Here is a 15,171-nt window from a genome sequence, read left to right as displayed (position 1 = left end):
GGCTTTTACCGTAGCAATATTCAGTATTGAACGTGTCAGAATTAGATGTAATAGCAGATAGCTAACTTGTTAGATAGATAGCTAGGGTCATCAGCTAACGTTAGGTGGGCTAAGGTCTTTGCGCCAAAATCGTCTGACCACTGATATCTTATGGCCCTGTAATAGATCGATCTATTTGCTGCATTTGGCTATAGCAAAGTAGTGACTGAAATATGACTGTATGAAACTAAATAACGACCTTTCTGCACAGTTCAGAGACAAATTAAAATGATATGGCTGATTGTTTTTCAGATGGAAGTTGAATGTCTATCTTTGAGAGATCTCATAAGCCCAAAGAAGAGCAAAGCAGACATAGAGGATGTTGGAGGCAGAAATGATCAGAAGGTATGTTTTGATTCAAAATCAAATGAACCCTTCAATTCCTTATTATTTATATCCATATTATTCCTTATTGAAGAGACACACTCAGAAACAATCTTCAGAGTCAATTCCTCTTTTCATGAATTTGTAGCAAAATTATATGACATGCCTGGAGTGTCTTGAAATAAGATTATCTTTCTCACATGATTTAGATAGTTATGCTTACGTTATTACAATACTTATAGTAAGTAGATCCGCCTACAAATGCACCACATTTAATATCACTCCACCCCACTTAATCAAAGTTCATAACATCGTGATCCTTCACAGGAGAACAGATGTGTGGAGCGAAGAAGAACCACCCCTCACAAGATGGACACCACGGCCACCATGCTGCTGTATGGCAGTAAGGCTCCCACCCCGGAACACCTCCACGGCACCCCTGTTAAGCCTTCTGAGCGGGGGGCACCCCCCCACGCGGACCCCTGGACCCCCACGGCCAACCTCAGGATGCTCATCAGTGCTGCCAGCCCTGACATCCGCGACAGAGAGATGAAGAAGGTGCTGTTTAGGCCCATTGAGAATGAGAGAGCATTGGAGGATGTCGAGGTGGATGGCACGTGCCAGGTACCCTTTGACCACTCACTCTCTGCGTCCCAAATGGCACCCTGTTCCCTTTATAGTGCACCACTTTTAACCAGGGCCCATAGGGCTAAAAGTAAAGAAGAAGAAAATAGTAGTACCCTGTATAGGGAATAGGAGATCATTTGGGACACTGCCACTGACCCCCTATACTGAATTGATGGTGATGGCCGCCTTTGGGCGATCATTTGGTATTGTGTTATGGGTAGTTTGTATGGATTGAGATTAGCAAAGGTTATGCCAGAAACTGTGCTGGTAGGATATGTTATCCCGAATACAGTGACATTACATTACATTTTAGTCATTTAGCAGACGCTCTTATCCAGAGCGACTTACAGGAGCAATTAGGGTTAAGTGCCTTGCTTAAGGGCACATCGACAGATTTTTCACCTAGTCGGCTCGGGGATTAGAACCAGCGACCTTTCGGTTACTGGCACAACGCTCTTACCCACTAAGCTACCTGCCGCCCTACATTATCATCATACTGTTGGATTTGATTATCATCTTCCAACTAATAGATTTGTAGATGCTGAAATCTTAAAAGTATAATGCTGTGGTAAATGTTTACAATTCTTGACTCAATACATTTCTTGCCAATGCTTTGTCTCTCTGATCAGTTTGATGTGGTGGACGAGGAGGAGGAAGAGGGAGGGGAGACAAAGCCCAGCAGGAAGCAGAAGAGCCTGGGTCTGCTGTGCCAGAAGTTCCTGGCCCTGTATCCGGACTATCCAACCTCTGACACCATCAGCATCTCATTGGACGAGGTGTCTACCAGCCTGGGTAAGAGACAATGAAACCAGAGAGGGAGATTACAGCTACACCTGGGTCATGTTCATTAGGGCAAGCAATGCAAAATGTTTCAACGGTCCCTCCCTGTTTCAGTTCGTTAAATAATAAATGCCATTTAGCAGACGCTTTTATCCGAAGCGACTTACGGTCATGCGTGCATACATTTTGGATATGGGTGGTCCCGGAAATCGAACCCACTACCCTTGCGTTACAAACGTGCCATGCTCTCCCAACTGAGATACAAATGACCCGTTTTCTTCCGTTTGATGACTAATGAACACGACCCAGCCCAGGGAGGCTGCCATAATTGGTAACCGCACAGAAAGGAAGACCATAATGGAAACAGCTAATGTAATATCCGTTTTATGAGCTATGTGAAGTTTTATGCATTATTGGATTTTGGAGACGGTTGCTATGGATACCTTCATGCAGAGCCCTCGTATCCTACTGTACTGTCCAGAATAGCACCAGGCTGTAGTATAAACCACTGTACCTTCCAGAATAGCAGGCTGTAGTATAAACCACTGTAACTTCCAGAATAGCAGGCTGTAGTATAAACCACTGTACCTTCCAGAATAGCAGGCTGTAGTATAAACCACTGTAACTTCCAGAATAGCAGGCTGTAGTATAAACCACTGTAACTTCCAGAATAGCAGGCTGTAGTATAAACCACTGTAACTTCCAGAATAGCAGGCTGTAGTATAAACCACTGTAACTTCCAGAATAGCAGGCTGTAGTATAAACCAAGCCATGTCTGAGACTATGAGGAAAGTTAAGATGCAGCAAAACATGATCTACTGCGTCATGAAATCCTCTTGTGAAACAATGTGGTACCTTAGTTATAGCTTTGCAATATAACCAGCTCACATAACGTAACAGTGAAGTCATGTTGCTAACCCCAGTCTGACCTGTCCCTGGTGTGTGTCTGTCTTTAGGAGTGGAGCGGCGGCGGATCTACGACATCGTAAACGTCCTGGAGTCTCTGATGATCGTGGGGCGCGTGGCTAAGAACCAATACGTGTGGTACGGGCGCCGGCATCTGGGGTCCACCCTGGCCGAGCTGCAGGGGATGGGCAGGCAGCAGCGCTACCACCTGCACATGGAGCAGGCCGGGGAGGGCGGTCACAGAGAGGGAGCCACCACACACACCCCAGAGGAGGGAGGTGAAGCAGACTCCAGCTGTGGTGAGAGCAGAGTAGGGGGAGGTTGCCCCTAGATGCTGACCTTGGTATAGTTTTACATTTTCCTAAAGGGACAATCTGCGATCGCTAGATCAGGGGCGGCTGATGGACACAGGGTTGAATTATAATTTGGGATCTGTGAGTGAAGCTAGAAGTTTGGTGTCAATTATGCATGTATGTCAATGAGAGATTTGGCATGCGTTCATGCTCTGTGTGTATCTCAAGTTTGGATTCATTTGGATGTGCCGGGTGTGTGTGTGTGTTTTACAAAATTATTTTGTCCTATTTTCTGTCTAAATACAGGAAATCCGACTACTGAAGGTTAGGTGAACTGTAACAAGCTACTTTCTAGACCGCAATGCATTCTGGTCAACCGTCTCCGTGACAGGAGTAGGGTGAAGTTGCCCCTTGACGCTGATCTTGGGTCAGTGTTACATTTTCCACACTAATGGTTAAGGTTAGGATTGGGGGAAAAGTTCACCCCGGAGCTTTTCACAACAGGTAATGGATCACTTATACCCTGTGTCGTTATTAGTCAAACAGTCTGGTTAATTAACTTCAACGGGTGTTTGGAGATTACTAGTTAATATGTGCCACAACAAAAGCTCAGTCGCCATTCCTCTGCTGTCATCTCCCAGTTGTATCAGTGATCCATCACATTGACGAGGAGCGCATTGTCATTACAAAGAAACAAACATTAATGCTAAGAATCCCATCAGCCTTGATAAACCTTGAGGCCGCCACTCCCGTCTCCATGACGATGAGGAATGCTTTCATTGACTTGGGCTTAAAGGCTAATGAACTAGCGTTAATTTAGAACCGTGTGTATTATTTCAGTACTGGGTGCTGTGTTGGAACACATTACCTCTTGAAGCACTCAGTAATGAAGAAAAAACATCTGGCTGCTGATTTGCGTCAGGGCTTCCTGCCACTAAGAAATAATGACGGTGTACCAACCACTGCTGTTGACTCAATGTGTTTTGCTCTCTGTGTTCGCTGCCGAATGACATTGTCGAGTCTAACTGACAGTTATTTCATTTGTGTTTATGAGAAAATTCATTATCTTGTCAGAAAGTCAAACTGTCGCGGTGGAGGCAATTATTCATTACTGTAATGTTGACGTGGTTACTGTAATTATGACTGTTACTGTGGTTGTGTTTGCGGTTAGCTGTGTGTTTCGACAAGGCTAATTAGGTAGCTGCATGTAGCTAGCTAACAACAGTCCAAAGCTACGGTTCCCTAGAGGCAGTGGTTGCCATGGATCTGGCGTCCCCCCCTGCAGAACACTAGGCCTGCCACCTCCCGTCATAACGTGTCCCGTTGGTGTCACCCTCAGGGAGAGGAGGGGAGAGTCACTCTCTCTCACTGAATAAGGAATGTTGTGGTTCGTATTGTGGTCCTGTTTGACAAGACAACCTGTTTGACAGGTAACTCAGGTCTTGAATCAAATTCCCGTTGTTCTCTGTAACATGTACAATAAAGTTGTACTATTATTATTATAGGAGGAGCGTGTGACATGCTGTAGGTCGGATTCAAACCCATGCTGACGCCGGTATGTAGCTATGCTGTCGGCAGCACTAAGCACTAGACCATACAAACCACTGCACCGTCCTATTCATTAGTGCACACCATCGCAAAATGTTTTGCAGTGGAAAGCGAAAACAAGCATTTCTTATTGGACAGGTTCCGGTAGTTCCCTCCATGTTTCAGTCTATTTTCTTCCATTTGCCACTCAGTGAATAGGACCCAGTACTCCCTTTAACTTTGTTCTGCTTGTCTGTTTGCAGCGGCCGCCAGCACGAGGAAAGACAAGTCCCTACGCATCATGAGTCAGAAGTTTGTCATGCTCTTCCTGGTGTCCAGGACCCAGACGGTCACTCTGGACGTGGCCGCCAAGATCCTCATCGAGGAAAGCCAGGACCCTGCCAGCCACAGCAAGTACAAAAGTAAGCATCCTATTACCCTATAAAGTGCACGACTTTTGACCAGAGCCCAAAGGGATCTTGAGGATTTTGGCGTGTAGTCAAAGAGCCTCTGACACAATAGCAAGTCCAGGTCGTCCCTGCCTGTTTCAGTCAGTTTCTTCCCTTTGGGGCCGAATGATCACAACCCAGCCACCAAATAGCTGCGGGTTGAACTTTCCCCTAGTATAGGTCTAGGATCAGCTTCCCCTCCCCTAATCCTAACCTTAACCATTAGTGGGGAAGATGGAAAACTGACCCAAGATCAGCGTCTAGGGGCAACTTCACTGTACACCTCAGATACCCCCAGACATCCCTCCAATTGGCCTTTTTACTGTGGTGATAGATCTAAATGATAACTCTGATTCTAATCTGTCTTCAGCTAAGGTGCGGCGGCTTTATGACATCGCCAACGTCCTGACGAGTCTGGGATTGATCAAGAAGGTCCACGTCCGGGAGGAGAGGGGGAGGAAGCCTGCCTTCAAATGGATCGGCCCGGCAGACTTCCACACCAGCCATGGTAAGATTGAAATGATTTGGGTAGTGAATAATACAACAAGATGTGGATACCCAGAGGATAGCACTTAAAAGCATTCATTAAAACACTTTCCAAAGTGGTCCTCGGTGGTAAAACAAATAACATCACTCCCATATTGGTTCAGATGGGCATTAGCTCAGTGCTTCATAGAGAGACTATCTATTAACCAATATTTCAGTAAATGGATATAAATGCATTATACATTTATAATGGAACTGTCTTCACTACTAAAAACTAATCATAAACTTGTCTATTGACCAAGACTAACACGCTCTGGGATGAATTTCCCCTAGGTACAGATCTAGGATCAGCTTCCCCTCCCCAACCCTAACCTTAACCATTAGTGGGGGAAATGCTAAACTGACCCAAGATCAGCGTCTAGGGGCAACTTCACCCTACTCCTACTACCACACAGAACTCACTGGCCACTCAAATGTTTTTCAACAGAGGACTCGGAGGCTGTGGAGGCCATTGCTCTTCCAGGCGGCAGGAAACAGAAGCTGGCACGCCACGCCTCCTTCAGCGTGGTGCCCACCTCCGTGGCCAGCCAACGCCTCGTCAACTCGGCCCCCAGCAGCCCACGCAGAGAGGTCACAGGTAAGGAGTCAGGACAGACCGCTCACATCACAAATGGTTAAGTGGGTTATAGCATGGTGCTGTCAACCATCAACCAACAATCCACTACTAATCTGTTGATATGTTAGGGTTACTGTTAGAGTTAAGACTTAGGATAAGGTTAGGGCAAGTGGGTAGTTAGTTGAACATCTACAAACCATCTATTTGGGTATCCAAATAAAGTAATACCTGTAAATGTAATTGAGTATCTCACGTCTCCTTCGGTTCTGTCCAGGTCTGCTTCCCCAGCCAGTGGACTATTCCAGAAAGTGTGTGAGCAGCAGCGCCGTGTGCCGGCTGAGGTTTGGAACCACTGTTACAGGGTAAGTAGAACACACACGGAAGGAGGCTCACCCTCACACACCAAACATCCCAGGTGGCTATGAATCCTGTTCCTGATCACGCCATCCAATAGTACTAACTTTAGATTTACTGCAAACAATCCATGACTTATGTGTTACATTTCATGATCTATTACACTGATGGCCAACCTGTTGCCAAGGACTAGCTTGTTGGTTGAATGTAATGGCGCGTAAGGCCCATTGGTATACAACAGACATACAACAGGGCTGCCATGTGAATAAAATGAATGGATGTGTCCCAAATGGCACCCTATCTCCTAATAGTGCACTAATAGGTCAAAAGTAGTGCACTACATAGGGAATAGGGTGCCATTTGAGACGTAACCTATGCAGTGATTTAGTTGGAGCTCAGGAACAGGAAACTGGGCCCTTAGAGGAAGTGATGCGTGCAAATGACCAGCCCCAGAGGCTCCGGCTTGGAGTTTTTAATAGGTCGGCTGAAACTCTCCGCAAACTGTTATTGGTCCTCGTCTTCACAGTTCATTTAATTTATAAAAGGTGGTTTTTGTAATGTTTCGCTTTGAATTTTTACTCTTACCCTTGTTTGTTGGCGTTGGCTCCCACGTCAAGCTTTAGGCTGGGTTTGACATGTTTTACATGAGTTGGCTGCAGTTTCTCCTGGTTCTCTCGGTTTCTGACCATTTCTACTAGGGATGTGGTGGCTATTTCACCGGTGGCCAAGCCACAGCCGTCTCAAGGCTGTTGCTGCTCTAAGTGTTTTTGGAGTGGGGATGGAGGAGGGGAGGAGTCGAGTAAAGGTTGCTGGTTCCAAACACTGACTAATGCACAGTCACCACATTGTTTTGTGTTTCTGACAAAAAGAGCATTTAAGGATTTTACTACTTTATGTTGCTACATTCTAATGTGCCATTTTGTTTTTATAAACAGTATAATGCAGGGTTGTCAAACTCAATTCATAAAGGACCATGTCCGATTTAGACCTAGAGAGTTCCTAACTAATGAATAACCTTAATTGGAGCGAAAACCCGCAGACACTCGGCCCCTCCAGAAATGGAATTTGACAGCCCTGTTACAGAGCATTTGCCTGAAGAGAATGACAGAAACTGATGTCTAAGTTGGTTCCTCTCTGTCTTTGCAGTGCCTCCCACCCCAGCGGCGGACATCGGAGCCCCACCCACAGTGACGGCAGCTCCCTGCTCTGTTCCCCGGGCCTATCCCCCCTGGCCGTGCCCATCCACCCAGAGGGTCCATACGTGGGACCCCTGTCCCCCCATCCCCACCACATGGCCTTTCTACCCAGCCTGTCCCAGGCCTCGGTGATCATGCTGTACGGAGGTCCGCCGGCGCAGGAGGGGCTTAACCGCTTGACCACGGAAGTTCAAAGGTCGTCAGGGTCCGGAGAGGGCATCCTGGGGAAGAGGAAGAGGGATGAAGGAGCGGAGGAGGAGAAGAGGGCGAAAAAAGACACGAGGGAGTCGCCTGAGCTGTCTGAAGAGGTGAGTTTGTGGGGGAAAGTGAAATCCACAGATGTACTGTGGATCTCTGATAGATTCACCATAAGCCTTACAAGCTTCAGGTAGTCGTTGGCCATATGTACACACTGTACCTAGGATCAGATTACTCCTCCCAACTGCAATTTTGACCTTAGGTCACTGTAGATCAGTGTCTAGTGACCACTTCATCCTACTCCTGCTAGACCAATCACAATAATGTATGATCCTGATTTAAAGGGGAAGTTCAGTGTTTTACTACTTAATGTTAGAGGGTTCCTCACCCTGAAAGTAATGAAAAACTAAACTTCCCCTTTAATTAGAAGCGTGGTGATTTGACAACCAACAAGACAGGTCAGGGACAGCGATGCTTCTTACTGTAACGTCTGAGGCGTAGATTCAGTCAGATCAAATTTGATTTGTCACATACACGTGTTTAGCAGATGTTATTGCGGGTGTAGCGAAATGCTTGTGCTTCCAGCTCCGACAGTGCAGTAATATCTAACGTTAACCAGCGATAGCTGACACCCGCATAGCGGATGTTTTGGCAGTGTCAGAGGTGGAACTGCGTTGGAGCTGTCAGATCGGTGAGAAGCTGCTCTTGATCATTGTCATGAAGCCACACCCGTCCCACTCGCGTTAAAGTTCAGAACGAGAAAGTGTAGGCTATATTGAAATACTGATGCTCAGATTGCCAATAGCAATGTCCGCTTTAGGTATAATGACGTGAGCTGCTTGTGGATTTGACAGCGCTAATGCAGTTCCACCTCTGACACCACCAAAACACCCTCTATGCGGATGTCGGCTAAAGCAGATCTGATTGAACAGAGCCCTCAGTCTTCATAACACTGGTTGGTTTCCAAGGTGACCAGTACACTCTTTATGCATTGTCAATAATGAGCTTCCCAATGATGCCCTTTTGTTATTTATAAGAGTGACTCACACACTGATACTACTGCTGGGAATTCTCACACACACACAACTGCCTGTCTGTCTGGACACTCCAATTAGACCGACTAAAGATCACAGTTGCACAGTTACAGTGCATAACTTAGTTCTTTGTTGCTTTCATTCAACGTGTGTACTGGAAGTATCTGGGTTGCTTCCTATATGGCACCCGATTTACTATATAGTGCACTACTTTTGACCAGGATCCATAGGGTAGTGCACTATGTAGGGAATAGGGTGCCATTTGGGACTGGGTCCTGATCTCGTAGGGGGGAGTCAGACCAGTGTAATCCCCAAATGGTTTGTTTTACGTACAGGAATGTTTTCTCCAAGGAGGGAGTTTCATTTTCCTCCACGGGTATGTCCCAAATGGCACCTTGTTCCCTATGGGCCCTGACCAAAAGTAGTGCACTATGTAGGGAATAGAGTGCCATTTGAAAGGCAGCCCATGATTTTCTGAGGTTCAGTACATGTGAAGGTGAAAGACACTCAGAAGAATGTGCTGTTTATGTTTAGCGATCTTATCATAATGAAAAGAGGTTTCCTCCAAAGTTGCTTAGCAACATTATACTGATTGATTAGGGAATCGAGAGCTTCCGATGATGGTATGAAGAAATTGAAGTAGTTGAGGTCATTATGATGATATGAAGACATTGTAAAGGTCATTATGGTGATATGAAGACATTGTAAAGACATTATGATGATATGAAGACATTGAAGTAGTAGAGGACATTATGATGATATGAAGACATTGTAAAGGTCATTATGATGATATGAAGACATTGAAGTAGTAGAGGACATTATGATGATATGAAGACATTGTAAAGGACATTATGATGATATGAAGACATTGTAAAGGTCATTATGGTGATATGAAGACATTGTAAAGACATTATGATGATATGAAGACATTGAAGTAGTAGAGGACATTATGATGATATGAAGACATTGTAAAGGACATTATGATGATATGAAGACATTGTAAAGGACATTATGATGATATGAAGACATGGTAAAGGACATTATGGTGATATGAAGACATTGTAAAGGTCATTATGATGATATGAAGACATTGAAGTAGTAGAGGACATTATGATGATATGTCCCCTGTAGCTCAGTTGGTAGAGCATGGTGCTTGCAACGGCAGGGTTGTGGGTTCGTTTCCCACGGGGGGCCAGTATGAAAATGTATGCACTCACTAACTGTAAGCCGCTCTGGATAAGAGCATCTGCTAAATGACTAAAATGTAAATATGAAGACATTGAAGTAGTAGAGGACATTATGATGATATGAAGACATTGAAGTAGTAGAGGACATTATGATGATATGAAGACATTGAAGTAGTAGAGGACATTATGATGATATGAAGACATTGAAGTAGTAGAGGACATTATGATGATATGAAGACATTGTAAAGGACATTATTGTGATATGAAGACACTGAAGTAGTAGAGGTCATTATGATGATATGAAGACATTGTAAAGGACATTATAGCTCAGTTGGTAGAGCATGGCGCTTGCAACGCCAGGGTTGTGGGTTCAATTCCCACGGGGGGCCAGTATGAAAAATGTATGCACTCACTAACTAAATCGCTCTGGATAAGAGCGTCTGCTAAATGACTAAAATGTAATGTAAATGTAAAATTATGATGATATGAAGACATTGAAGTAGTAGAGGACATTATGATGATATGAAGACATTGAAGTAGTAGAGGACATTATGAGGATATGAAGACATTGTAAAGGACATTATTGTTTGTGATATGAAGACATTGTAAAGGACATTATTGTGATATGAAGACATTGAAGCAGTAGAGGACATTGATATGAAGACATTGTAAAGGACATTATGATGATATGAAGACATAGTAAAGGACATTATGATGATATGAAGACATTGTAAAGGACATTATGGTGATATGAAGACATTGTAAAGGACATTATGGTGATATGAAGACATAGTAAAGGACATTATGATGATATGAAGACATTGTAAAGGACATTATGGTGATATGAAGACATTGTAAAGGACATTATGGTGATATGAAGACATTGTAAAGGACATTATGATGATATGAAGACATTGAAGTAGTAGAGGACATTATGATGATATGAAGACATTGAAGTAGTAGAGGACATTATGAGGATATGAAGACATTGTAAAGGACATTATTGTTTGTGATATGAAGACATTGTAAAGGACATTATTGTGATATGAAGACATTGAAGCAGTAGAGGACATTGATATGAAGACATTGTAAAGGACATTATGATGATATGAAGACATAGTAAAGGACATTATGATGATATGAAGACATTGTAAAGGACATTATGGTGATATGAAGACATTGTAAAGGACATTATGGTGATATGAAGACATAGTAAAGGACATTATGATGATATGAAGACATTGTAAAGGACATTATGGTGATATGAAGACATTGTAAAGGACATTATGGTGATATGAAGACATTGTAAAGGACATTATGATGATATGAAGACATTGAAGTAGTAGAGGACATTATGATGATATGAAGACATTGAAGTAGTAGAGGGCATTATGATGATATGAAGACATTGTAAAGGACATTATGATGATATGTATGATATGAAGACTGAAGTAGTAGAGGACATTATGATGATATGAAGACATTGTAAAGGTCATTATGGTGATATGAAGACATTGTAAAGACATTATGATGATATGAAGACATTGAAGTAGTAGAGGACATTATGATGATATGAAGACATTGAAGTAGTAGAGGACATTATGAAGATATGAAGACATTGAAGTAGTAGAGGACATTATGATGATATGAAGACATTGAAGTAGTAGAGGACATTATGATGATATGAAGACATTGAAGTAGTAGAGGACAACATTATTTCAGTATATTTCATCATCATCATACATTCTCTGATTTAATTTAGAAAATTCAGAAAATCTTGTTAATGATTCCCGAAAGCAGAGTATTAAATTAAAATATGAATCACTGCATGCTCACTGATTAGGATACAATTATTCCAAATTGTAATGAAACACAATGGCATTATCATTTTGGGGATGTATGGGATATTTTTTATTGTACAAAACTCCACACTATTAATCTTACCCTCTCACTTCCATTAAAATTGAGGAGCTAGAAAAGTAATGTGAGGTGTGCTGAAATACACAGTCTTACCTACCAGTGGTCTAGTAAATTTACCTAAACCAAAGTCACAAAATATTCTGCAGAGTAAGCATTTCACATTACTTGTGCTTGAACAATTAGCAAAACAGAGCTATGATTTTGGTAAATGAGCCATGCAATTTCATTCGTTTTAATTTTGATCATTATTTGAGAGGGAAATGTGATCAAAGCTCATCGTAAATTATTTCTGGGATGCACCAGGGAGCGCTGCAGCATTGGGCTGTGGGAGGGTCACATTGAAAACTGAAGAATATGGCTGGCATGAACACTGAATCCTCAAGGCATTGTGTTTTATTTAACTCTCAGTCTCTTACCAGCCCATACAGGAGGGTATCTTCCTTTTCACACGCATCTGATTCCGGGGTGAAGTTTCCCCTACACTCTTAGAAAAAAAAAAGGTGCCATCTAGAACCTTAAAGAGTTCTTCGGCTGTCCCCGTACAGAGGGTTCTACATGGAACCCAAAAGGGTTCTACCTTGAACAAAAAAGGGTTCTCCTATGGGGACAGCCAAAGAACCCTTTTGGAACCCTTTTTTCTAAGAGTGTATGTACATTTCTAGGATCAGTTTCCCCTCCCCAAATCCTAACCTTAACAATTAGTGGGTAAAATGCAAAACTGACCCAAGATCAGCGTCTAGGGGCAACTTCACCCTACTCCTCTTAACATGTCTCTTGTTTTTATTTTCCTAGAGGAAGAGTGTGGAGGGGAACAGCTTGCAGATGACCACCAGCCCAAGGACCAGCTCCCCAGGCCAACCAGGGGGGCTAGCCAGGGAAGAGGCCTCATTGAGGGACATCAGAGACGGGGAGGTGGGCAGACACAGCCCCCCCAACAACCAGGTCCAGCCTTCACACTACCTCTATGTGCCTAACTCTGCAGGTATGCTATGTTAAAAACAACTCGCTACCAGTCAGTCAGTGTTGCAGTGTTGCTCAGTTACAAAGCAAAAATCTACATTCCATGTGTATCTCATTATCCACACAAGCGTCATTCTTTTAGTTTGCTTGTCTACAACATGACCTTAGACTCTACCAGTATGGATATTGGACTGTACAGATAGTGTTGATAGATGCGTAAGGTCTACTTAGGAGCAGTGTCCTTAACGTAGTGACCTCAGTCCCATGTAGGGATTTGTAGTCTTCCACACCTATTTTTCTAGATGTGGTTGTAATTTTGGGCTGTACCTCGTCTCCTGTTGGTTGAAGCGATGTATCCTCCCCCTCCTCATGGCTCCATAGGGCGCTGGTCAAAAGTAGTGCACTAAATAGGGAATAGGGTGCCATTTTTTCACAGATGACTCGTCCTCACTCCCCTCTCCCCTCCAGGTCTCAACAGTCTCAACTTCCTCCTCTCTGCTGGTCAGACGCCAGACGGCCTGACTCTACCTGCTGGCACCATGCCCACTCTGACCCTGCCCTACGTCCTCGTGTCCTCCTCCACCCTCTCCCCCTACCCACTCATGGCCAACGGGGGCGATGCCCATGCCAACCTCAATTTCAACATGTCCGCCATGATGTCCCCCGCCTGCTTCGTGATGGGAGCCGCCGGACCCTATGCTGTGGCCAGAGCCCCAGAGTTCAGTGGATTGGCAGTGGCGCCGGCCCTCTCCAGTCCAGAGCAGCACCGGCTGTTCGGGTCGGGGCCCATACCTCCACATTCTCCCTTGGAGCCCAGGCCGCCTCTGACCTTCATCCAGACAGAGACACAGGTCAGACAGACAGACAGGAAGACAGACAGTGCCTTAACCACTTTACATGGATCAGATTGTATTTGGAAAGCAGTTGGTAAATTGGGTACTTTTTAAAATCCAGTCACATGATGTATGACCTTTTGGGTAGCAGACAGACACTCTGGAAATGCCACCGTCTAACTTGACTCAGTTTATCATGTTTAACTACTCCACAGCAGTTCAGCTTTTGTTTGCTTTCAAAGATTATCCCCTAAACGAAATGTTGCTTTTTTCACCTCGGTAGTGTTGATTAATCTTTAGGCCATTAAAAGACAATTAATGCTCCCCAGCATAGCTCTGATGATGTCTCTCTGTGCCTCGAGAGGACAATTCTCAGACTTCGGCTGCGTCCAAATGGCACTCTATTCCCTATAGCTATAATTCACTACTTTTGACCAGAGCCCATAGGACTTTTGTCAAAAGTAGTGCACTATGTAGGGAATAGGGTGCCATTTGGGACACAGCCTCCCTCGTTAGACCTTCGGCGCCAAATGAAGGGACATTATTAATGATGGGACGAGCCAACGTGTACATCCGTAAAAAAAAATTTTTTATCAGCCATGTACACTGTCTCCCACTCCTGCTATGCGCCCCCTCTCCTAACATTGATGAAATGAAGTCTGTATACAAGTGGTCCGTTTCCAAATTGAGGTTGTTCGATTGCTCTGCTTAGAAATGCATAGCTATGTTTCGCAGTGCCCCCGTTCAAGCTGAAATGTATCCTTCGCTGGAAAACTTTGTGTTACTTAGAATTAAATTGAGTGATATTTTATAAGGCTGGTATTTGGAAAAGGGGGTGAGGGGGGATGGAATACTGTCACAGTGATACTCGACTGCCAGGGTTGATAATTTTTCTGGAGTGAGACGCTCTGCAGATGCAGCTCTCCTTAAACTGTGTGGTTTCAGCGCCTCACTCTCTCGTCTCTTTCCTCCACAGACACCACAGACTCCCAAGGAGGCGGCAGCCGGCGGAGGCTCCAAGGCCTTCTTCCAGACGCCGGGGACCCTGGGAACGGCCACCACAACCCCCGTAGCCCGCCGACGAGGCTCCGCCCAGAGGAGGCTGGACATCGGCCACCTACCAACCAATTAGAAGTCTGGGGACCTTTAAAGTGGGCGTGGCTGTTAGTTATAACCTAAAGGGCTGCCTAGTGGCCCAAGTGGAATGAATAAATGTTGCTCTCTCCGGCTAAACGTGATGCTGACCGCGCTAGCTTGGGCTTTACTCCCGACGCACTGACTCTCAGGTGGTCGCTTTTCTGTATGACCTAACTGTGTTGGTTTCATACCACTGGTGCTTCGCCTTATTACTAGTGAATGAATGCTAGTCTATACGATACCTCCTTTAAGTGCCTCATCATCATGTAGGGTGAAGTTGCCACTAGACTCTGATCTTGGGTCAG

The 15,171-nt window shown here is 44.4% G+C and overlaps 1 protein-coding gene across 1 annotated transcript; it reads left to right on the top strand.

Moving 5' to 3' along the window:
* Positions 1–291: 291 nt before the first annotated feature.
* On the top strand, positions 292–14,861 carry LOC311129304 (transcription factor E2F7-like; the record flags this gene model as incomplete). Its single annotated transcript, XM_084161584.1, has 12 exons — positions 292–384; positions 691–987; positions 1,620–1,782; positions 2,727–2,975; positions 4,760–4,918; positions 5,316–5,453; positions 5,847–6,068; positions 6,322–6,409; positions 7,548–7,905; positions 12,729–12,918; positions 13,365–13,747; positions 14,706–14,861. The coding sequence occupies 12 exons, from the start codon at positions 292–294 to the stop codon at positions 14,859–14,861; spliced, it is 2,496 nt and encodes an 831-aa protein (XP_084017710.1).
* Between the last annotated feature and the right edge of the window lie 310 nt (positions 14,862–15,171).

The sequence above is a fragment of the Coregonus lavaretus genome, assembly GCF_964263955.1.
Source record: "Coregonus lavaretus genome assembly, chromosome: 5".
In the NCBI taxonomy this organism is placed as follows: Eukaryota; Metazoa; Chordata; class Actinopteri; order Salmoniformes; family Salmonidae; genus Coregonus; species Coregonus lavaretus.
The sequence above is the reverse complement of the archived record's forward strand: the minus strand, read 5'-3'. Positions and strand labels throughout refer to the sequence as shown.